The following is a 24,887-nucleotide window of genomic DNA, read 5'->3' on the forward strand; positions in this document are numbered from 1 at the left end:
GTGCTTCAAGAGCAGTGATGCTTAACATGCTGTTTTTGGACATGTGACACTTCCTGCACCTCAGAGCACTGGAACTACTTTGGCATGGACGAGTCTCTGGGTCCAATCGCCGTAAGTCTGCGCAGAGAGAAGCTGGACGAGGAAAAAGAGCGTGGGCAGCAGTATAACTACCGCATCATCTTCAGAACAAGCGAGGTCAGACTTGCCTTCAACTCTTACAGCACACTTCTTTTTAATTTCCAACTAAATTTTAATAATGCAGACTTTATATTCTTATACTCACTAATTTTGGTATTTAGTAGCTAAACTTTAATTAAAAAAAAAAGGTTTTTCTGTAATACATTACAGTCAACTTGTGTATTATTCATTCTGGGTTAAGGTTTTTTTTCATGTTTAATATAATCAACTAATTAAAGTTGCGTTCTTGTTTTTGTCCTTTCTTTTTTTTTTTTTTATTATCATTATGCAACCTTCCCTCAAGCTATTCAGGTGTCTACTTGATATTAGCAATGTGTGAAGAAACCTCAGGAAGTACATGCATCCGCTAGCCCTGAAGGCCTGTCAGCAACCTAAAACTATCGTGTGAAGAGCTTTCAATTAAATATAATACTTCCTTAATATGAGAGTTTGATTCCACTCCTATGGGGAAATCGGTTTATAGATTTAATGTCTTGCACTCCCACCCAGATAGAATACAGACGCATATAGAAACTTTTTATTGTGGATTGTTCCAGGACAACCACATGTGATTTAAACTTCACAGGTTTGACTGAAGCAACTAACCACCCCCCCAATTCCTCATGTAAACATTGGAAACAGTGGCCCATTGTAAACATCAGCTCAGTGCAGCGTCAAGCTTGCAGGGAAGAGGGAGTGTCCGTCTGTTCCAGCTGCTAAGATAGCTGGGTGATTGAGTTCAGTCCCACGAGCTCAGCACAATGCACACTCTGTGCTACAGAATGATTGGACAGGCCATCTCACCTCTTTCACCTCTTTCATTTTGTACTTACCCAAAGATTTGAGTCAGATTTGCCTTTTTTTTTTTTTGCGTTATTGACTTTGAAGTTGGTATTAGAAGCTCTGCATACTGCGCTGTTGTTTATTTCTGTTGTCAGGGACGGCCTGTTTTCTCTGAAGTTCAGAGCCTCAATAATACCTGAGGTGCATTCCTTATCTCTCACCTCTCTGTAATCTTCCTTTGCGTTTCTTCCCATCCAGCTGACAACTCTTAGAGGTTCTATATTGGAGGATGCAGTGCCTTCTACCTCCAAACATGGGACCACAAGAGGTCTCCCCATCAAAGATGTACTGGAGTACCTTCTCCCAGAACTGGATCTGTCCTGCCTCAGACTGGCACTCAACACCCCTAAAGTCACAGAGCAGCTGATGAAGCTGGATGAACAAGGGGTAAGAGGATGACGCATAAGATTGCAAAGATTCCACAGATGGAGTTTGACCACTGCAAGGAATGTCAGCCATAAATTCACTTTGATTTAAAAATCACCTAAAAATTGCTTTTTGAGGTTGAAAAAGTGTGAAATTTTTGTGTCTGGTCTCCAGCTAAGTTTTCAGGTCAAGGTAGGTGTGATGTACTGCCGAGCGGGACAAAGCACGGAGGAGGAAATGTACAACAACGAGACCGCCGGCCCCGCCCTGGAGGAGTTCTTCCAGCTGCTGGGGGAGAAGATCCGCCTCAAGGGTTTCACCAAGTACAGAGCCCAGCTGGACACCAAAAGTAATTACACACACTGCATTGTTTTTGGCATCACATACAAAGGGGTTTCTATCTACAGGCCAGCAATACTGACCTGTAGATTAGCTGTAACACTGAAGTGACTTTTCTGCCTCCCAGTCACCTCTGACCTGTTGAAGCTTCTTTAGTCTGAGACTCTTTATTTTTGTCTTGCTTTCCTCCATTTCATGTGACCTTCCTTCCTTCTTGTTTCTTTAGATTTCAACACATGCGGTGCCTTTCAAATGTATTCAAACCCCTGGAGGTTTTACAAATATTTCTCCTTTCAGACACAAATGTTTGTGTATTTTATTGGGATTTTATGTGATGGACTAACATGAATTAGTTGGCATTTATAAAAGAAGCTCAGAAGTTTGTAGGTGAATAGACATACTGGAGACCATTGTTTGCTCTCTGGAACTCATTGTGAGTCGTCTTGGTTTCGGTTTGAACTGAGATGTAAATATTTTCCTAAAATGATTTGAATTTCCTACACTTTCTAGTGCTTTCTTTGTGTTGTTAATCAAAAAACAATGTACAGGATGCAAACGTTAGAGAAGGCAATTTTCCCCCAATGAACATAAATTTTGATTGGCTGGCATTTGTTCACAGCTCACTATTGTCTACTTGTTTGTGCTATGGTGAAAGTGCATCCTGTGCACAGTGAGTGCAAAGCGCAAATGAATGGCAGCAATATTATTATGGTTTTCAATTCTGCGTTTCCATTCTTTCTGCAGCGGATTCAACTGGCACTCACTCCCTGTACACTTCATACAAGGACTACGAGATCATGTTTCATGTGTCCACAATGCTGCCTTACACACCCAACAACAAACAACAGGTAAACATGGGGAACACGGATTGTATGCAGTATATTGTTTTGTCAGGAAAATGTCTTTCTTTGGAGACAAAAGCTCCACATAAATTTTCAGGAATGCAGAGGATTTACAGCTCTCCAAACAGAACCCTGTTCAGCTTTAATGAAATTATTTGTTTCAACTTACAAAAATGTGCCACGTGCGTGTGTGTGTGTGTGTGTTTTAACTTTAATTTCAGTCAAATCTCAGTTTCAGTCAGTGTAATCTTTGTTGTTCTTCCAGCTGCTGAGGAAGCGGCACATTGGGAACGACATTGTGACCATTGTGTTCCAGGAACCGGGAGCTCACCCTTTCACGCCCAGAGCCATTCGGTCTCACTTTCAGCATGTCTTCATCATTGTTCGGGTGCACAACCCCTGCTCTGACAGCACGTGCTACAGGTGGGTCCTAGTGGGAGATTATTAGGGGATAAGTTAAGATTAGATTTGCATCCGAGTAATTTTTTAAATATGATTATGCCAATACCTAAAGTAAAATATTGAAAACTTACATATTATATAGAGTTATTTACACATAAATATCTTTTTAAGCATTTAGTTTATAAAAATAAACTAATAAAAAATTCTGTTCTTAAAAAACTATGTAGTAAAAATAATTGGGAAAAAGCCTATTTGAATATTGTACAAGACATTCTGAAAAAGGATATTTCAAACAGAAATGTCAGACTTCTGAAAACTATATGTTAATTTCTATGTACTTACCACTTGGTTGGGCCTGGTGTCTCTCATCTACTTCTTGACAATGCCATTGATTCTCTATGGAGTAGAGGTCACAAGCACAGTAACCCTCTGGTCATTGAACCAGCTTTTGGTGCCTTTGGCAGTGTGAGCAGGTGCAAAGTCATTCTGCAAAAAGAAATCTGCATTTCCATAAAGTTTGTTATCGGCGCATAGAGTGCTCTGAAATTTCCTGGTAGACGGCTGCAAGGACTTTGGACTTGATCAGACATAGTTGGGCCAACAGTAGCAGACGACTTGACACCTCATATAGTCAGTGACTGGAAATTTTACTCTGATCCTCAATCGGCTTGGATTTCGTTCCTCTTCACTCTTGCTTCAGACTATGGGACTTTGATTTCTAAATGAAAAGAGGACTTTGGCCTACTAAACAACAGTTGAATCATTTTCTTCTTAGCTTGTGGTCCTGTCTCTTTTTCAGGAGTGGCTTTTATTTCTGTTTGTGCTGTTTTCTGAAGCACTGACTCCTGTTATGCTTTTTAATTGAATGGCTTTTTCTACAAAATTCTCTCAACTCTGCACTTATACCAGATTCTACCAGATTTTCCTTCCACTTACTTTTTCATTAATATGGTTTGATACATCACTCTGCGAACTGCCAGATATTTCAGCTAAGTTGTAAATTTAGTAGCTTCTTGTTGGTCTTCACTTTGATTGGATAAGCCATAACATATTATTTTATATAACATTCATATTTAACAAGAAATTGAGTTTTTTTTTTTAAGTTATAATCATCAAAACCAACAGAAATAAATGGTTGAGATTATATCACTTAGCTGTGTATTGATCTATATGAGTTTAACTTTTTGAATTTGAATTTGTGCAGTGAAAGTAAAACGGCAAAGAAGATTAATCCTGTTTTCTCTTTCCACTGAAGTAGAGGAAGAATTGTTTACAGTTTTAGTTGGCTAGTCTAACCAAAATCATGTCTGACCTATCTTTTTTATGTCGCCTTAAATGCCCCCTGTCCCACTCAGTGGTAGTAGCTGTCGTTTTAGTTCAAGTTTTTGCAGTTGCATTAAAAGAAAAGCATTGACTGCAAGGCATGAATCAAACATAAAAGCTTTTTGCATCACCCTCTCCTTGTTTTCACGGATCGTGGGCTGCTTAAGCTATATATACCCATGCACATTTGTTTGATTATGAACAAAGACATTATTTCTGCAGTAGCTGTCGAATCGATGTTTGTTCTATTCTGCCGGCTTATTCTTGGCTTTGCGATGATGATAGACCAACTCTTTGCTTTTATCACTAACTCAAAGCCACCTCACTGCATGCACAAATATTATGCACACATAGTTGCTCTCTGTCACTCCGTTAGCCCCATTTCTCCATTTTACCACCTCCTCATGCTCACTTGCACACAGCACATACAGTTACACACTTCCCTGCTTGCACACTAATTTACTTGAAGGCTCACTCTTCACACACTGGTACAAAACAGCCTCCTTCCCTTCTCCCCTCTCATCCTCCCCGGCTGCCACTTTGCCTCTGGGCTGCATGAGCCGAAGTGGTCTTAAGGAGTTAGTCCCATGCACATGAAGTGCTCTCTCCAGCCGCTCATGGATGTGAGTAAAGAGGAGCGTACAGAGCAGGGTTTTCTCAGATCTCACGGAGTCCACCTCAGGGGAAGACGGGTCAGGCTGGTCTTCGTTTCCCACACCAGGATTATCATTTTTAACCTTTATTTCTGTGGGGACTGTTTTTTTAAGCTATTGTATTCCATAAACCAGTGGATATTTTATGATTTTTTTTTTTTTTTTGTATTTGTAACTTTGAGCTCTTGTGAGAGTTAATGTCTGGAATACTGGTTTACCTTACTTGCTATATTTAGATACAAGATATAGAATCCTGGAGGACAACCCAGCGACTCCACCCAGAGTAACTAATACTGTCAACATCTGGCTTTTGCTTGGATCATTCAGGACTTATCTCAGATTGTTTTTGCAAAGTTTGGGCCTGGATGTTCACTGATTTCAGCAAAAAACAACAGAATTACAAGACTTTCCTAAAACATACTGATTATTTTAGGGTATTTTTCTGGCTACGTAAATCAACTGACTTATCATCGCTTCATCAGATCATATCATTGCTTGTTTGCAACTGCACTAGATTTTAAGGATATTAGCGAAAACCAGAAGAGAATGGTGCCCTATTGTTGAAGAAAGAGGTGAGTTATTGATTAGAGATGCACTATTCCTTCTGTCAAAAATGGTAGTTGGACAGATTTTTATTGATTGGCACTAACCGACTGATCAATATTTTTCTATTCCAACTTAAGAGCCCCTGCCTTTTTGGTCTTTAAACTTGCAAACCAACACTAAGAACTTTTATCTAGTTTAATAACAATGAAGTCACATGATTGAATAGACAAATAGGGATAATCATGTAAAGTTGACCTGTTTTTGCTTCTGTGTCTATTCCTTAGGAAGCAATAAAACAGTCGGTCAAAATCAGAATCAGCAAGGAATTGTCCTGAAAAGTTTGATCACTGCATCTCCAATCAGGGACTCTGTAATTTTTCAGTGCTTCCTCTGTCAAATAAACTATAGCACATTTGTTTCTGGTTTTGTTAGTTATAGTTAGAAAAATAAAATCAGTCAAAATTAGAATTGGCAAATCGAACTCATGAAAACTGGAATATTGTCATTTGCTTGGAAGAAACAATCTTGATTGGTGCATCTCTACTCAGGAGGTTCAAAAAAAGTGTTGAATTTTATTATCTGCCTTTTATAGGAGTAAGAGGTTCAATCAGAATCCAAACGACTGCAAACTTTTCAGATAAGAATGTTGAGTTGTATATGTCTATTATGATTTATCTTAATAATTTACTACAACAGTTGATGAACAGAGTGTGAAATGCTTAGTGAGAAGGGTCAATGCTTTCAGTACATATTGGCCAAAGAATTAAATGACCTGGAGACACACAGGAACTACATGATAGTCAAAAAACACCAACTTAAATAACACATAAATTAAGCTGAACCTACAGAAGTAATTTTCTTTTGATTCCTGTACCATAAGTCTATTTATGGTCTTAAAAAGTTAAACATTTTCTGAAACATTCTGAAGCCCTGATGTTATTAATACTTTATTAAAGTAGTTAAAGCTGTGCAGTTTTGCTGATTCAGTGAATTGATTTTGCTTTACTAAAGCACAAACTGTCGCCTCATATGCACTTACTTGAAAATATTTTATTTTCATGGATAGTTTTTTTTTTTTCACGCAACATTTTATTGAAGGGTATTTTCCAATCTCTGTTAATAAGGAGTTTGTTATGATTTGTTGAGTCACACAGTTAATGGTCTGTTGTTGCCTGCTGCTGAGATTTGGGTAATGCTTTGGTCATATTGAGCCAGTACAGCGCATTAGAGGAGTAAGTGGCCTAAAGCCAGAATGCTGCTAATCTGCTGCTTTCAACCGCTGCCTCAAAGTCACACGAGGCCAGCAAGCTGGATTGCATAACCAGATCTTTGTTTGAGAAATGTAGGTTGTTTGTCTGACCGCTGTGCTCATTCTACATACCACGGTATTGCAGATCATAGCAGGCTGACAGCAGTGGAAGCTGGCTTGTCATCTGAGGTAGAATGTGTAGTTTTTGTACGTCAAGGCGAGTAAATCGTGGTGTTCAGGCATTGGCTGTGTGATCAGTTTAATGGGGTGAATCAAGTCTTGTCAGGATTGTCACATCAGCTTATCATATACAGAGTGTTGCTTTTTACTACTGGTTAGCTTTTTCGTTTGCAAGCTTCTGAATGTGTTTGAATCCCTCTCTTAGGAAGCAAGTAGAGGGTCAAAATGTAAGTTGAAGCAAATCTCTCCTACAATGGTGAAGCTATTTGATTGTGAATGAAACCACCTTTTCCTGGTTTTGTGCCAAGGTTCCTGTCGACAACAGGTGTCGGGGAATGTCACACAAACCTTCTCACCAATTAATAGCAATTTAACTCCATTGTTGGAACTGGAGCAGTGGAGGGAAACAGGAGGAGGAGAGTTCTGTAAGAATTTAACACCTTTCTTTATATTAATTAAATAGGTCAAAGGCAACACTTAATAGGAAACAAACACGTCAACACTATGCCTTTGCAGGACATTCCAACTTTTCCATAAGTTAGTACGTTAAAACACAATATTCAATATTTTAATTGGAAGAAAATTCATAGTTATTTTTTTATACAAATAAAATCAGAGAGAATTTGTTTTAAGACTTTAGTAAGAGGCCAGTTCAAACTGGCATATGGCAACAGGAAACACTTGACTGCATTGAGTTGCTGACTTGACAGCAGCCCCTCATTCTGAGCAAACATGTGGTGACAGAGGAAAGGAAAACTTTCAACTAGAAAATGCCTCCAGCAGAATCATGCATCATTTTTCTTTGAATTTGAGTAATTCGCTTACATTTACTATAATTTTACTCTCTAGTGTAAAACGTTCCACTAGTTTTCATTCCCCCTGCACAGAGATGCGGTCACAAAATGCAGTCGTATGTACTCCTTTGTGTTTGTGGTTGTAATGTGACAAAAGGGGGAATGAATGCATTGTGCTAATAACCAGTTTGGTGCCTGTTTTTCCACTTCGGCCGTTTTCACACAGTGTCACTTTAGTTTCATACTTTGCTATATGTTGGGTGATTGTATTTAAATAACTTATTTACTATGGATATTTATAATTTATTTATTTTCTCTTCTTTGCGCATCGTTCATTTCATTCACATTTATTTGTATTATCAAATATTTTCTAAACGGTACATTTTATAGGTTAAGGCCATTTTATTTTATTTTATTTTAGAAGTTCAAAAAAAAAAGATCACCCCTGCCTTATCTTTTTCTACCTCTAGCGTTGCCGTCACCCGTTCGCAGGACGTTCCCTCCTTTGGTCCACCAATCCCAAAGGGAGTTACCTTCCCAAAGTCCACTGTTTTCCGGGATTTCCTGCTGGCCAAGGTCATCAACGCTGAGAACGCAGCGCACAAGTCGGAAAAGTTCGGCGCCATGGCAACGCGCACGCGACAGGAGTACCTGCGCGACTTGGCGGAGCGACACGTGACCAGCACACCCGTGGAGCCTGCTGGGAAGTTTCCCTTCATCTCTCTGGCACATAAGCGTCGGGAGAAGGTGCGCCCGTACAGCGGGGCGGAGCTGCGTAGTCTCGGTGCCATAACCTGGCAGGTTCATGCCGAAGACCAGGTAGCAGGCGCTGAACGGGAATGCCTGCTGGCCATTTCAAATGACTTCATGATCCTGCTGGATCAGGAGGCCAAAGCAGTCGTGTTTAATTGCGCCACGCGTGACATCATTGGTTGGTCGACTGGGAGCCCCGCCTCACTGAAGATCTACTATGAGCGCGGAGAGAGTGTGTCGCTTCGGTCCATCAACAACAACACTGAGGACTTCGGAGAGGTTGTGAAAAGACTGGAGGTCAGTGAGTGATGTGGTTTGGTGCCTGGTACTTAATTTAGATGGCAATTGAGATAATTTTACAAATGAGGAAACTCATTAAAAAAATCTGAGCAATCATCGATTCTCTCTGTTGTATGTAAAAACAAATTTTTTTTGCATGACTGCATGTGTTGTTGAACAGTTGTCAAACATGCCGCAGACATCACCATCCACCAAAAGAAAAAAAATTTTACTATTGTATTTAGAATGCATTTTGTTACCTTCCTAAAATAATGGCCTAAGTCATTGTTGCCAAAAGTATATTTTTGCCTAAATCATCTTTCGGCAATTAAAGGGGATTATTTTTTGGCAAAAAAATATGTAGGCCATTATTATAGGATGGTGATGATTTAGAGTTTTGGTAATGTGTTGCCAATTTACTAACAACAGTTATAGATTATGTTAGTGAGGTCATGGCAGAAAAGAAGGCACTTTTTTTTTTTTCCAGAAGCCAGTTACATGATTATCAGCTTAAATTTATGGAACAAAAATAATTTTAAAAAATGATGTATGGCATGTGAATATCAATAGTAAACTGGCTTTTTTTTGTCTTTAGGAATAGAACCACTTGCCTTCAGAGAAAAGTAGTAATTTTTTCCCACGTCTGATCTTTGTGAAAACACCCCAAATTTGGCTTTGTAACCATATTTCTGAAACTTAATGAGATTTATGTAGTCAATCTACACATCATAAAAGTTGTGGTTTTAAAATTTACTTGAGAAAATATTTTAATTTGAGTGTATTTCTATTTGACAACTAAATGCCTTATTCATAAGAAATGGGGTGAAGGCTAAGAATTTCATTTTAAATCTTTATTTATTTTGACGTGTAGCCACTTTTTCCTAATTTGTGCCTCTTACAGCTATTAAGAATTTAGGAAAAGCTGATTAAAATCTTATAGTACTATTGTTGTTATTATTATAGCTACATAGAGACATAGTGACCAACTATACAATATCCAAACGTTGTTGTGTTGACTCCATTATAAATCCTACAATGTATGATTTCATCACTATGTTTTGCATGCCAATGAATTCTTCATTTTAAGCAGTGACATGTCCCTCCAAAGTGAGGAACAGGGACAACTAAAAATTGTTATATTTTGAAAATGTCCATGCTTATTCCTTCATACCTTGTCCCTGTCATCTATGTATGTCCAATGTAACACTCACCACTTACCACTGCCTCCTCTGCAGCTGTTGACCAAAGGCAGCCAGACCACAGAGATGACTTTGCGCCGGAACGCCTTGGGCCAGCTGGGCTTCCATGTCAACTTTGAGGGCATCGTAGCCGAAGTGGAGCCATACGGCTACGCCTGGCAGGCTGGGCTGAGGCAGGGCAGCCGACTGGTGGAGATCTGCAAGGTGTCTGTGGCCTCGCTGTCCCATGAGCAGATGATTGACCTGCTCAGAACCTCTGTCACCGTCAAGGTGGTCATTATTCCACCACATGAGGACTCCACTCCTCGCAGGTGAAATATAAATGTTTAATTTAATTTCAGACATGTATAAATATTTATTCAGTGTCTTAACTTGGAGTCCTCTGTGTGCCGACAACAGAGGCTGCTCTGAAATCTACCATATGCCCCTTGTGGACTACAAGAACCACAAAGAGGGCATGCCCTACGAGTTAAAGTTCCCTTTCCGGCCAACAAACAACAACGCCAAGTGGCCGCGCAGCTCATCCAGCCCTCGCTCTGCCGCCGCAGGGGGGACATTGATCAAGGCGCCGCCGACAGACTTCAGTGACCGCAACAGCGCCGCCATTCCTCGCAGTGTGTCGAGCGACGGTCGGCCTCTCAACCCGAAAAGGTCACAGGATGGATATAAATCTGTTACGCAATACATCGGACGTGCTGAATTTTATCTGTCTGTTTGCAGCATATGTCCTTAATGTCACCCATATGTCCACTTGTAGATATTCCCCAGGGAATGACAACTACGCTCTGGCATGCTCCATTGTGATGGGTCGCACGCTGCACAGCACAAACTCGCCCTCTAACCTCTCCTACACCGACACAATGAGTTCAAACCAGTGGAGGCAGAAGCCTGTGCCTGACGGGTGAGCCTGTCTGCCGACCGAGACACGGAATTCACCGACTTCTTTTTGTTTTGCATCATGGCCTGTGGCATTATGGTGCATTAAATAATCCTCCTGTTGTCCTGTGCAGGTTTAATAACAACTCCCAGTCGCCTGTCACGTCTGTGCGGCAGGTGGCCGCTGATGGAGTCAACGGAGTCAAGGTGTGTTCTGCTGTTGCATGGTCCAGACCTGCGGACAGCGACATCGCAATCAGGATGGACATCGCCAAAACTGGCTCAGGTTGGGAAATCCTCAGAGATAAATAAAAAATAAATAAATAAATAAATACATATATTAAAAAACATTCATGTTTTGGGAGTTTGTTTTATTGATTAACTTGTGTTTTATAGATACCGTAGTTTCAAAGGTTGTGATTCCTCGGCTCCAGCATTCAGATCAGAGCAGCCGCCTGTCTCCGAACAAAAACACCAAGGTAACCACCAATCAGCAATCACTGCGCTGCATCTTTAAGGCAGAGTTTAAAGATGCCTCTTCCTTTTTTCACTTTATGACATAATGCAAACACAAACTACAGTGTATTTTTAGGGATGATGCATGATAGACTACAAACACCACATGAAGAAACAAAATGATCCCAAATATTCATTCTTATAAAACAAAGTTTACAAATAAAAATGTGAGGTACTGCATCAGAAGAACCAGTGTTTGATTCCTTCTAATGCTCACAACCAACACTGTTTGTGCCAAGGGCAGGCAGGCAGGATTAAAATATTGCTACGACCTGACTATTTCAATGAATTGAGCATCCTAGTTTTTTTTCTCCTCTACATGAGCTGATGCGGACTATTTTACTTTTCCTCCTTTGTAAACAGGCCGATGCGCCGTATTCGTCCAGCCAGTCGAGCAGCAACACCTTGTCCAGCAACGCCTCCAGCTCGGCGCACAGTGACGAGAAGTGGTACGAAGTCGGCTCCCGGTCTGGAGCGCGGAGCGACCTGGAGCTCAACGGCTACCTTCAGGGCACATCCACTGACAGCGGCATCGACGCCACCTCTTTTACCGCCACCCAGAGCAGTACGGCCTCCTCCACCGGTGCCTTCAGGTCCAAGGAAAAAATCCCCTGGCAGGACGAGGTGGGAAGCTGTGAGAGAGCCTCCAGCACGTCGCCTCCAACACCAGACTCTCTTGTTCCCGCCGGAGGCAGTGAGATATCGGCAAAGAGCCCAACCGGCTTTACAGTGGCTCCTGATGGCGCCGCATACAGCATGAGTGATGCGGCGTCCCACTCCAGGTGGGCTGCCGTTCTTTTTTTTGGTGTACATCTTTCACTTTCTAAGTAAACTGGTTTCTTGTGGTGCATATATGACTTGCATAGTCCTCCTCATGAAGGGCGTAAGGTCTGGGATTTATGCAGAAAGAGGGGAAGAGCGTATTTGTTATATCTGTCATAGCTCAGCACTGCTCCCTCTTCTCTAAATCCTCTTCCTTTTGAATGAAGGAAAGCTATTTTCTCCTTTCACTCAGACAGAAATAACTCTCTTCCTGCAGACATCTTGCTGGCGGTTGAGTTTTATAACTCACACACGCACACAATGAAATTCTCACTTTTCTAGACTAAGAATAAAATGACGACATGAGAGGAGATGGGGCCCTGCTTCTATTTTGACAGTGACGTGACTCTGTACCATAATCAAGGAGCCTTCAAAATATATATGAAACATTATGCATGTAGGCCAAACTATATTAATTAACTATGCTTCTGTCATTCAAATGCAACATGCGCTCACATTATGATCGTTTTCACAGGCTTGAGCTAATGCATTCAACTATGTTTACAAATGTTTTACGTCTGTGTCTCAACGCTCCAGCTCTGTCAGCTCTGGTCACTCAGAGAGTCCAACGGGACAGAGCTGCAGCGCCTCGTCACCACAGAACGAAGCAGACCTGTCACCCACATCCCAGAATCCCCAGTCCCCGGGGACCAAGAGCTTCTATCCGCGTCAAGGAGCCACCTCGAAGTACCTGATTGGCTGGAAGAAGCCTGGAGGAACCGTGAACTCCGTGGATTTTGGCAGCACTCGCAAGTAAGGCAGAAAATGATTTGTTTTTAACTGGTACTTTAAATGTGATGAACATTTTTTAAAGTTGATCAACAGCGCCCCCCTGAGGCATACCCGACTTTTAACCCTGTTTTAAGGCAGCGAAGGATCTTTATCTTCAGTTTTTGTTATATAAGCTTCAGGAATCTTATTTTGGGATCGTATCCACCATCATGGCTTGTTGATATGGCTTCTTCTAAAGCTTTTACCTTATTGGTTTTGCTTATTTAGGCAAGTTTATATGTTATAAGATGTTTCCCGACAAAAACTGTTTTTTTTTTTTTGTTTTTTTTGTCTCCAGGCGCCACCAGAGTGACGGCCTGCTTGGTGGTCAACCCCAGCTCAGGGCCAATCTCCGCGGCTCCCAGTCTCCCCAGCGCCAGACTGCCAAATCCAGCCTGGAAGAAGACCTGAAGAAGCTGATCACTCTTGACAGCCCACCACCGACAACAAATGAAGAGAAGGTAGCAGAAAATCAATCTATTTGAATCCCTGTGCTAAACATTTAACTTAATAGTAATGATTTAAAAATTACATTATCTCCTGTTGGTTTGTAACCAACATGGCTGGATTGCATGAATTCAACAGAAATTAAGTTAATGGATAAACAGATTTTATGACTTTAAATGGCATTGAATAAACAAATTGTACATAAAAAAACTAAATGATGAAGTTATTTGGCCTCATTTATCAAAAACGTGTAACTAGGTGCAGGAATGCTCAAGTTGCATTTATGGAATCATGTCTGCGGTGGCCAATCTCGAAATGACCAGTCAGATGTTCACATATTGTACTGAGAAACACGTCACACCTCTATCGATTAATGGCTAGGCCTCGGAAGACAAAAGCAGTTCCAGTTTATTCTGCAACACTGTTTTAAGCACAGGAAAAAAAATAAATCCTGATTTCAACATATCCTGCCTTCAAATATGTAATGTTTGATAAATTAATGTGTTTTTTTTTTTTTTTCTCTACCATTCTCAATTATGTCAAGTCCAGATTAGGAAAGTTTTTAATATTTTCTGCTTAGTCTCCGGTAATATTCACCTTACTTTGATCAATTCATGGCATGTTAATGTAGTCGGCCTCTCTAATCTTTGAAGAAAAATTATTAATGGTAGAGACTCTGTTTGAATTCTCGGTAGAGGTCTTTCTCCTTCACTCTATCTTCCTCCCACTGTCCAAGACATTAATATCTGGTTCATTGAAAGCCTTAAATTATTGCTTGGAGCAAGTGGAACAATAATGAAAGATGTTGACATCTCAAATAAATCTTTTAATGTAAAACTAAATGACTAAGACATTGAAAATAACTTTAGGTAGTGGACAGATGGTTGAAATAGTAAACTTGATGCTGATATTAATAATACTAAGCAGTCTGACTCACCTCACACAGTTTTAATCTATATAACAATAGAAAACAGTATTTATTTTAAATATTGGCATTAATTGTATAGAAATGTTACTAAATATATTGGAAAATATCTTCTAAAACGCAGCTGTAATCAGAACCAGTGATGTTATAACTAGAACACATATGTAATTCCTAATGCCATATTTTCTGGTCATTTACCAACATTCTGGAGCGACTGACAATTCTGTTCAACGTTGAAGTCATTTTTCCAGTTCATCACCTCCTGGCACTGATTTTGTGACTCCTGTCACTCTCGATCTGTTTTGGTGTCCGTCTGAAGCCGTTGTTCCCAGGCCCTCCTCCCAGCCGCCGCTCCCTTCAGAGGACGCTGTCAGATGAGAGTATTTACAGCGGACAGAGGGAGTCCACCTCCAGTGGACAGTGTGACACATCCGCTGACCTTCTCTTCACCTGCTCCACCATCCCACGCTCGCCCACCGTCCGGCACGGTCCACGTCGCCGGGCATCGCACAAATCTCTTGGTGATTCTTTTCATTTGACAGCAACACCTGAATGTGTAATTTGTTGTGATGTGGATTTACTGAAGGTACAAACGAGGTTTCTGGGTCAGTTTCTGTCTTCAGTTTGTCACGCAGGAGCAGCCAAGCGAGAAGTCCAGAGGGTTTTAATCTCCCTTTGCTTTACCCCCAGGAGACTTGACCGCCCCGGAGAGCTCAGAGCTGGAGCAGGAGATGAAGAAGCAGCAACTGCAGGATCCTGCTCTGATGCCCCTACCTGACACCGGAGCAGACGGCCCGCTGGACTGGGCTCACCTGGTGGACGCCGCCAAGGCCTTTGAGGGCAAGTTTGCATCTTCATTATGTTTAAAATTAGATGTGGAATAACTGACTGAAGAACACAGAATAGAAATGTCCTTTAAAGTACAATTTCTATGCAACAGCAGCAAAGTAACAGGCAAAAACAGATAGCACTAAGGTAGAATATAAAAAATAAGAATGGAATAAAAATACTGTACAGAAAGGACAACATTTCAACATAACTGCAATATAGCAATAAAAAATACTCCAGTCCACAGGAACGTGCAACTGAGTTGGTTAATTTAAAAAATAAAACCCAAAAATTAAATCTAAAGCTGATTAAAACAATCTGGAAAAAGTATATAATTTGATTTTTTTTCGAAGTTAATATCTAAATAATTCCTTATCTAAAAGTTATATCAATGTATATACCCATCCTCCTATATAGTTTGTGCAGTTTCCATGTGTTAAGGCTGACAACTGTAAAACTGTGTGCAGTAAAGTGTTTGTTTTTTTTTTAACTGGGACAAAGATGTACTCTGAACCCGTGAAATAACCCAGCTGTTATTTGTGCTTCTGCCAGACGAGGGCACCACTACTTAACTTTTCTTCTGCGTTCACATCTAACAGCACATGGTTTGTGTTTTCCAGAGCAGAGACTGGTTTTCCTAGCAGCCCAGGAGGAGAGCTCTACGGCTGAGAGCACATCAGCTGCCAGCCCCCAGCAGGCCGAGCCTCAGGCGGCTCCACAGAGACAGCCGTCACCCGGGTAAGGGGTCTCAGGTCATGGCAAGACGTCAACGTTTGTTTTATTTCCCTCATTTCCATCTCTGCTGACACCGTGGAAGACCCGGCACACTTCCTTCCAGTCACATACTGTTGCAGCTAATGACATCAATTAGTTTCCTTTTGCTGGCTGACTGCACACTTATCTGTAAAATCAACAGTTAGAGCATCGGGTTATTAATTTCCTGGCTGTCGTGTTTTACAGAGAGATTCCGCCGTGTTTGATGGGTAAGTTGAGCCAGTTGGAGTCCATGGTGAAAGTGCTGCAGGAGGACCTGAAGAAGGTGAGCTACATAACCTAATGGTGTTTCTAGTATTGAAGAAAAGGAACATGAGATGCTCACCTGTATTATTTGTTTAATATTAGGAGAAAGACGCCAAAGCGTCACTGCAAGTCCAGATCCAAAGCCTGCGAGAGGACAACCAGCGTCTCCTGGAGGAATCCTACAGCGCCTCAGCCAAGCTCAAGAAATTCACAGAGTGGGTCTTCAACACCATCGACATGAACTGATGCCCGCAGACGTCAGCTGCTCTCCACTGGGATGTTAACCACTACTGAAGCTGATGTTTGTTTTCTATGTTGGTCTCCTTATCAAACCAGCTCCAGGATCACTTTACATTCCATCCTACTGGATCTGTAAAAAACAAAAGCTAATCATGAAAACAGCTAAAGACTCAAAAGGAGGACGGAGAAAACGAACAGTTTGTGTTAGATTTTATCGGCATGCACTCCCCTCCTGGGAGTACATACAATTATGTAATGCTTTGGTGGCATCCTTGCATGTTGGAGAAGGAAATGTTGAAACTAACCTAAAGGGATATAAAGCTTCTGACCCCGTTTACACTGCCGATCAGAAGTTTACATTCCTTCATCAAGAAAATGGAAGTCATGTTNTTCAGTACATATTGGCCAAAGAATTAAATGACCTGGAGACACACAGGAACTACATGACAGTCAAAAAACACCAACTTAAATAACACATAAATTAAGCTGAACCTACAGAAGTAATTTTCTTTTGATTCCTGTACCATAAGTCTATTTATGGTCTTAAAAAGTTAAACATTTTCTGAAACTTTCTGAAACCCTGATGTTATTAATACTTTATTAAAGTAGTTAAAGCTGTGCAGTTTTGCTGATTCAGTGAATTGATTTTGCTTTACTAAAGCACAAACTGTCGCCTCATATGCACTTACTTGAAAATATTTTATTTTCATGGATAGTTTTTTTTTTTTCACGCAACATTTTATTGAAGGGTATTTTCCAATCTCTGTTAATAAGGAGTTTGTTATGATTTGTTGAGTCACACAGTTAATGGTCTGTTGTTGCCTGCTGCTGAGATTTGGGTAATGCTTTGGTCATATTGAGCCAGTACAGCGCATTAGAGGAGTAAGTGGCCTAAAGCCAGAATGCTGCTAATCTGCTGCTTTCAACCGCTGCCTCAAAGTCACACGAGGCCAGCAAGCTGGATTGCATAACCAGATCTTTGTTTGAGAAATGTAGGTTGTTTGTCTGACCGCTGTGCTCATTCTACATACCACGGTATTGCAGAGCATAGCAGGCTGACGGCACTGGAAGCTGGCTTGTCATCTGAGGTAGAATGTGTAGTTTTTGTACGTCAAGGCGAGTAAATCGTGGTGTTCAGGCATTGGCTGTGTGATCAGTTTAATGGGGTGAATCAAGTCTTGTCAGGATTGTCACATCAGCTTATCATATACAGAGTGTTGCTTTTTACTACTGGTTAGCTTTTTGGTTTGCAAGCTTCTGAATGTGTTTGAATCCCTCTCTTAGGAAGCAAGTAGAGGGTCAAAATGTAAGTTGAAGCAAATCTCTCCTACAATGGTGAAGCTATTTGATTGTGAATGAAACCACCTTTTCCTGGTTTTGTGCCAAGGTTCCTGTCGACAACAGGTGTCGGGGAATGTCACACAAACCTTCTCACCAATTAATAGCAATTTAACTCCATTGTTGGAACTGGAGCAGTGGAGGGAAACAGGAGGAGGAGAGTTCTGTAAGAATTTAACACCTTTCTTTATATTAATTAAATAGGTCAAAGGCAACACTTAATAGGAAACAAACACGTCAACACTATGCCTTTGCAGGACATTCCAACTTTTCCATAAGTTAGTATGTTAAAACACAATATTCAATATTTTAATTGGAAGAAAATTCATAGTTATTTTTTTATACAAATAAAATCAGAGAGAATTTGTTTTAAGACTTTAGTAAGAGGCCAGTTCAAACTGGCATATGGCAACAGGAAACACTTGACTGCATTGAGTTGGTGACTTGACAGCAGCCCCTCATTCTGAGCAAACATGTGGTGACAGAGGAAAGGAAAACTTTCAACTAGAAAATGCCTCCAGCAGAATCATGCATCATTTTTCTTTGAATTTGAGTAATTCGCTTACATTTACTATAATTTTACTCTCTAGTGTAAAACGTTCCACTAGTTTTCATTCCCCCTGCACAGAGATGCGGTCACAAAATGCAGTCGTATGTACTCCTTTGTGTTTGTGGTTGTAATGTGACAAAAGGGGGAATGAATGCATTGTGCTAATAACCAGTTTGGTGCCTGTTTTTCCACTTCAACCGTTTTCACACAGTGTCACTTTAGTTTCATACTTTGCTATATGTTGGGTGATTGTATTTAAATAACTTATTTACTATGGATATTTATAATTTATTTATTTTCTCTTCTTTGCGCATCGTTCATTTCATTCACATTTATTTGTATTATCAAATATTTTCTAAACGGTACATTTTATAGGTTAAGGCCATTTTATTTTATTTTATTTTAGAAGTTCAAAAAAAAAAGATCACCCCTGCCTTATCTTTTTCTACCTCTAGCGTTGCCGTCACCCGTTCGCAGGACGTTCCCTCCTTTGGTCCACCAATCCCAAAGGGAGTTACCTTCCCAAAGTCCACTGTTTTCCGGGATTTCCTGCTGGCCAAGGTCATCAACGCTGAGAACGCAGCGCACAAGTCGGAAAAGTTCGGCGCCATGGCAACGCGCACGCGACAGGAGTACCTGCGCGACTTGGCGGAGCGACACGTGACCAGCACACCCGTGGAGCCTGCTGGGAAGTTTCCCTTCATCTCTCTGGCACATAAGCGTCGGGAGAAGGTGCGCCCGTACAGCGGGGCGGAGCTGCGTAGTCTCGGTGCCATAACCTGGCAGGTTCATGCCGAAGACCAGGTAGCAGGCGCTGAACGGGAATGCCTGCTGGCCATTTCAAATGACTTCATGATCCTGCTGGATCAGGAGGCCAAAGCAGTCGTGTTTAATTGCGCCACGCGTGACATCATTGGTTGGTCGACTGGGAGCCCCGCCTCACTGAAGATCTACTATGAGCGCGGAGAGAGTGTGTCGCTTCGGTCCATCAACAACAACACTGAGGACTTCGGAGAGGTTGTGAAAAGACTGGAGGTCAGTGAGTGATGTGGTTTGGTGCCTGGTACTTAATTTAGATGGCAATTGAGATAATTTTACAAATGAGGAAACTCATTAAAAAAATCTGAGCAATCATCGATTCTCTCTGTTGTATGTAAAAACAAATTTTTTTTGCATGACTGCATGTGTTGTTGAACAGTTGTCAAACATGCCGCAGACATCACCATCCACCAAAAGAAAAAAAATTTTACTATTGTATTTAGAATGCATTTTGTTACCTTCCTAAAATAATGGCCTAAGTCATTGTTGCCAAAAGTATATTTTTGCCTAAATCATCTTTCGGCAATTAAAGGGGATTATTTTTTGGCAAAAAAATATGTAGGCCATTATTATAGGATGGTGATGATTTAGAGTTTTGGTAATGTGTTGCCAATTTACTAAAAACAGTTATAGATTATGTTAGTGAGGTCATTTTTTTTTCAGAAGCCAGTTACATGATTATCAGATTAAATTTATGTAACAAAATAATTTTAAAAAATGATGTATGGCATGTGAATATCAATAGTAAACTGGCTTTTTTTTTGTCTTTAGGAATAGAACCACTTGCCTTCAGAGAAAAGTAGTAATTTTTTCCCACGTCTGATCTTTGTGAAAACACCCCAAATTTGGCTTTGTAACCATATTTCTGAAACTTAATGAGATTTATGTAGTCAATCTACACATCATAAAAGTTGTGGTTTTAAAATTTACTTGAGAAAATATTTTAATTTGAGTGTATTTCTATTTGACAACTAAATGCCTTATTCATAAGAAATGGGGTGAAGGCTAAGAATTTCATTTTAAATCTTTATTTATTTTGACGTGTAGCCACTTTTTCCTAATTTGTGCCTCTTACAGCTATTAAGAATTTAGGAAAAGCTGATTAAAATCTTATAGTACTATTGTTGTTATTATTATAGCTACATAGAGACATAGTGACCAACTATACAATATCCAAACGTTGTTGTGTTGACTCCATTATAAATCCTACAATGTATGATTTCATCACTATGTTTTGCATGCCAATGAATTCTTCATTTTAAGCAGTGACATGTCCCTCCAAAGTGAGGAACAGGGACAACTAAAAATTGTTATATTTTGAAAATGTCCATGCTTATTCCTTCATACCTTGTCCCTGTCATCTATGTATGTCCAATGTAACACTCACCACTTACCACTGCCTCCTCTGCAGCTGTTGACCAAAGGCAGCCAGACCACAGAGATGACTTTGCGCCGGAACGCCTTGGGCCAGCTGGGCTTCCATGTCAACTTTGAGGGCATCGTAGCCGAAGTGGAGCCATACGGCTACGCCTGGCAGGCTGGGCTGAGGCAGGGCAGCCGACTGGTGGAGATCTGCAAGGTGTCTGTGGCCTCGCTGTCCCATGAGCAGATGATTGACCTGCTCAGAACCTCTGTCACCGTCAAGGTGGTCATTATTCCACCACATGAGGACTCCACTCCTCGCAGGTGAAATATAAATGTTTAATTTAATTTCAGACATGTATAAATATTTATTCAGTGTCTTAACTTGGAGTCCTCTGTGTGCCGACAACAGAGGCTGCTCTGAAATCTACCATATGCCCCTTGTGGACTACAAGAACCACAAAGAGGGCATGCCCTACGAGTTAAAGTTCCCTTTCCGGCCAACAAACAACAACGCCAAGTGGCCGCGCAGCTCATCCAGCCCTCGCTCTGCCGCCGCAGGGGGGACATTGATCAAGGCGCCGCCGACAGACTTCAGTGACCGCAACAGCGCCGCCATTCCTCGCAGTGTGTCGAGCGACGGTCGGCCTCTCAACCCGAAAAGGTCACAGGATGGATATAAATCTGTTACGCAATACATCGGACGTGCTGAATTTTATCTGTCTGTTTGCAGCATATGTCCTTAATGTCACCCATATGTCCACTTGTAGATATTCCCCAGGGAATGACAACTACGCTCTGGCATGCTCCATTGTGATGGGTCGCACGCTGCACAGCACAAACTCGCCCTCTAACCTCTCCTACACCGACACAATGAGTTCAAACCAGTGGAGGCAGAAGCCTGTGCCTGACGGGTGAGCCTGTCTGCCGACCGAGACACGGAATTCACCGACTTCTTTTTGTTTTGCATCATGGCCTGTGGCATTATGGTGCATTAAATAATCCTCCTGTTGTCCTGTGCAGGTTTAATAACAACTCCCAGTCGCCTGTCACGTCTGTGCGGCAGGTGGCCGCTGATGGAGTCAACGGAGTCAAGGTGTGTTCTGCTGTTGCATGGTCCAGACCTGCGGACAGCGACATCGCAATCAGGATGGACATCGCCAAAACTGGCTCAGGTTGGGAAATCCTCAGAGATAAATAAAAAATAAATAAATAAATAAATACATATATTAAAAAACATTCATGTTTTGGGAGTTTGTTTTATTGATTAACTTGTGTTTTATAGATACCGTAGTTTCAAAGGTTGTGATTCCTCGGCTCCAGCATTCAGATCAGAGCAGCCGCCTGTCTCCGAACAAAAACACCAAGGTAACCACCAATCAGCAATCACTGCGCTGCATCTTTAAGGCAGAGTTTAAAGATGCCTCTTCCTTTTTTCACTTTATGACATAATGCAAACACAAACTACAGTGTATTTTTAGGGATGATGCATGATAGACTACAAACACCACATGAAGAAACAAAATGATCCCAAATATTCATTCTTATAAAACAAAGTTTACAAATAAAAATGTGAGGTACTGCATCAGAAGAACCAGTGTTTGATTCCTTCTAATGCTCACAACCAACACTGTTTGTGCCAAGGGCAGGCAGGCAGGATTAAAATATTGCTACGACCTGACTATTTCAATGAATTGAGCATCCTAGTTTTTTTTCTCCTCTACATGAGCTGATGCGGACTATTTTACTTTTCCTCCTTTGTAAACAGGCCGATGCGCCGTATTCGTCCAGCCAGTCGAGCAGCAACACCTTGTCCAGCAACGCCTCCAGCTCGGCGCACAGTGACGAGAAGTGGTACGAAGTCGGCTCCCGGTCTGGAGCGCGGAGCGACCTGGAGCTCAACGGCTACCTTCAGGGCACATCCACTGACAGCGGCATCGACGCCACCTCTTTTACCGCCACCCAGAGCAGTACGGCCTCCTCCACCGGTGCCTTCAGGTCCAAGGAAAAAATCCCCTGGCAGGACGAGGTGGGAAGCTGTGAGAGAGCCTCCAGCACGTCGCCTCCAACACCAGACTCTCTTGTTCCCGCCGGAGGCAGTGAGATATCGGCAAAGAGCCCAACCGGCTTTACAGTGGCTCCTGATGGCGCCGCATACAGCATGAGTGATGCGGCGTCCCACTCCAGGTGGGCTGCCGTTCTTTTTTTTGGTGTACATCTTTCACTTTCTAAGTAAACTGGTTTCTTGTGGTGCATATATGACTTGCATAGTCCTCCTCATGAAGGGCGTAAGGTCTGGGATTTATGCAGAAAGAGGGGAAGAGCGTATTTGTTATATCTGTCATAGCTCAGCACTGCTCCCTCTTCTCTAAATCCTCTTCCTTTTGAATGAAGGAAAGCTATTTTCTCCTTTCACTCAGACAGAAATAACTCTCTTCCTGCAGACATCTTGCTGGCGGTTGAGTTTTATAACTCACACACGCACACAATGAAATTCTCACTTTTCTAGACTAAGAATAAAATGACGACATGAGAGGAGATGGGGCCCTGCTTCTATTTTGACAGTGACGTGACTCTGTACCATAATCAAGGAGCCTTCAAAATATATATGAAACATTATGCATGTAGGCCAAACTATATTAATTAACTATGCTTCTGTCATTCAAATGCAACATGCGCTCACATTATGATCGTTTTCACAGGCTTGAGCTAATGCATTCAACTATGTTTACAAATGTTTTACGTCTGTGTCTCAACGCTCCAGCTCTGTCAGCTCTGGTCACTCAGAGAGTCCAACGGGACAGAGCTGCAGCGCCTCGTCACCACAGAACGAAGCAGACCTGTCACCCACATCCCAGAATCCCCAGTCCCCGGGGACCAAGAGCTTCTATCCGCGTCAAGGAGCCACCTCGAAGTACCTGATTGGCTGGAAGAAGCCTGGAGGAACCGTGAACTCCGTGGATTTTGGCAGCACTCGCAAGTAAGGCAGAAAATGATTTGTTTTTAACTGGTACTTTAAATGTGATGAACATTTTTTAAAGTTGATCAACAGCGCCCCCCTGAGGCATACCCGACTTTTAACCCTGTTTTAAGGCAGCGAAGGATCTTTATCTTCAGTTTTTGTTATATAAGCTTCAGGAATCTTATTTTGGGATCGTATCCACCATCATGGCTTGTTGATATGGCTTCTTCTAAAGCTTTTACCTTATTGGTTTTGCTTATTTAGGCAAGTTTATATGTTATAAGATGTTTCCCGACAAAAACTGTTTTTTTTTTTTTGTTTTTTTTGTCTCCAGGCGCCACCAGAGTGACGGCCTGCTTGGTGGTCAACCCCAGCTCAGGGCCAATCTCCGCGGCTCCCAGTCTCCCCAGCGCCAGACTGCCAAATCCAGCCTGGAAGAAGACCTGAAGAAGCTGATCACTCTTGACAGCCCACCACCGACAACAAATGAAGAGAAGGTAGCAGAAAATCAATCTATTTGAATCCCTGTGCTAAACATTTAACTTAATAGTAATGATTTAAAAATTACATTATCTCCTGTTGGTTTGTAACCAACATGGCTGGATTGCATGAATTCAACAGAAATTAAGTTAATGGATAAACAGATTTTATGACTTTAAATGGCATTGAATAAACAAATTGTACATAAAAAAACTAAATGATGAAGTTATTTGGCCTCATTTATCAAAAACGTGTAACTAGGTGCAGGAATGCTCAAGTTGCATTTATGGAATCATGTCTGCGGTGGCCAATCTCGAAATGACCAGTCAGATGTTCACATATTGTACTGAGAAACACGTCACACCTCTATCGATTAATGGCTAGGCCTCGGAAGACAAAAGCAGTTCCAGTTTATTCTGCAACACTGTTTTAAGCACAGGAAAAAAAATAAATCCTGATTTCAACATATCCTGCCTTCAAATATGTAATGTTTGATAAATTAATGTGTTTTTTTTTTTTTTTCTCTACCATTCTCAATTATGTCAAGTCCAGATTAGGAAAGTTTTTAATATTTTCTGCTTAGTCTCCGGTAATATTCACCTTACTTTGATCAATTCATGGCATGTTAATGTAGTCGGCCTCTCTAATCTTTGAAGAAAAATTATTAATGGTAGAGACTCTGTTTGAATTCTCGGTAGAGGTCTTTCTCCTTCACTCTATCTTCCTCCCACTGTCCAAGACATTAATATCTGGTTCATTGAAAGCCTTAAATTATTGCTTGGAGCAAGTGGAACAATAATGAAAGATGTTGACATCTCAAATAAATCTTTTAATGTAAAACTAAATGACTAAGACATTGAAAATAACTTTAGGTAGTGGACAGATGGTTGAAATAGTAAACTTGATGCTGATATTAATAATACTAAGCAGTCTGACTCACCTCACACAGTTTTAATCTATATAACAATAGAAAACAGTATTTATTT

At 41.2% G+C, this 24,887-nt stretch overlaps 1 protein-coding gene across 1 annotated transcript in view; it reads left to right on the forward strand.

The window, feature by feature from the left end:
- Positions 1 to 24,887, forward strand: part of LOC103136210 (signal-induced proliferation-associated 1-like protein 1) — a 50,528-nt gene that overhangs the window by 21,798 nt on the left and 3,843 nt on the right. The window contains exons 3-30 of the mRNA XM_016670050.1: positions 65 to 195; positions 1,219 to 1,407; positions 1,561 to 1,735; positions 2,470 to 2,573; positions 2,833 to 2,990; positions 8,185 to 8,764; positions 9,982 to 10,256; positions 10,345 to 10,596; positions 10,703 to 10,846; positions 10,956 to 11,107; positions 11,218 to 11,300; positions 11,701 to 12,119; positions 12,697 to 12,912; positions 13,229 to 13,391; positions 14,622 to 14,823; positions 14,993 to 15,142; positions 15,751 to 15,868; positions 16,091 to 16,169; positions 16,253 to 16,393; positions 18,654 to 19,313; positions 20,509 to 20,783; positions 20,872 to 21,123; positions 21,230 to 21,373; positions 21,483 to 21,634; positions 21,745 to 21,827; positions 22,228 to 22,646; positions 23,224 to 23,439; positions 23,756 to 23,918. Coding sequence (XP_016525536.1) covers positions 65 to 195; positions 1,219 to 1,407; positions 1,561 to 1,735; positions 2,470 to 2,573; positions 2,833 to 2,990; positions 8,185 to 8,764; positions 9,982 to 10,256; positions 10,345 to 10,596; positions 10,703 to 10,846; positions 10,956 to 11,107; positions 11,218 to 11,300; positions 11,701 to 12,119; positions 12,697 to 12,912; positions 13,229 to 13,391; positions 14,622 to 14,823; positions 14,993 to 15,142; positions 15,751 to 15,868; positions 16,091 to 16,169; positions 16,253 to 16,393; positions 18,654 to 19,313; positions 20,509 to 20,783; positions 20,872 to 21,123; positions 21,230 to 21,373; positions 21,483 to 21,634; positions 21,745 to 21,827; positions 22,228 to 22,646; positions 23,224 to 23,439; positions 23,756 to 23,918 — 6,095 coding nt within the window. The remainder of the gene's footprint in view (positions 1 to 64; positions 196 to 1,218; positions 1,408 to 1,560; positions 1,736 to 2,469; positions 2,574 to 2,832; positions 2,991 to 8,184; positions 8,765 to 9,981; positions 10,257 to 10,344; positions 10,597 to 10,702; positions 10,847 to 10,955; positions 11,108 to 11,217; positions 11,301 to 11,700; positions 12,120 to 12,696; positions 12,913 to 13,228; positions 13,392 to 14,621; positions 14,824 to 14,992; positions 15,143 to 15,750; positions 15,869 to 16,090; positions 16,170 to 16,252; positions 16,394 to 18,653; positions 19,314 to 20,508; positions 20,784 to 20,871; positions 21,124 to 21,229; positions 21,374 to 21,482; positions 21,635 to 21,744; positions 21,828 to 22,227; positions 22,647 to 23,223; positions 23,440 to 23,755; positions 23,919 to 24,887) is intronic.

This window comes from Poecilia formosa, unplaced genomic scaffold (genome assembly GCF_000485575.1).
Source record: "Poecilia formosa unplaced genomic scaffold, Poecilia_formosa-5.1.2 Scaffold30, whole genome shotgun sequence".
Lineage (NCBI taxonomy): Eukaryota > Metazoa > Chordata > Actinopteri > Cyprinodontiformes > Poeciliidae > Poecilia > Poecilia formosa.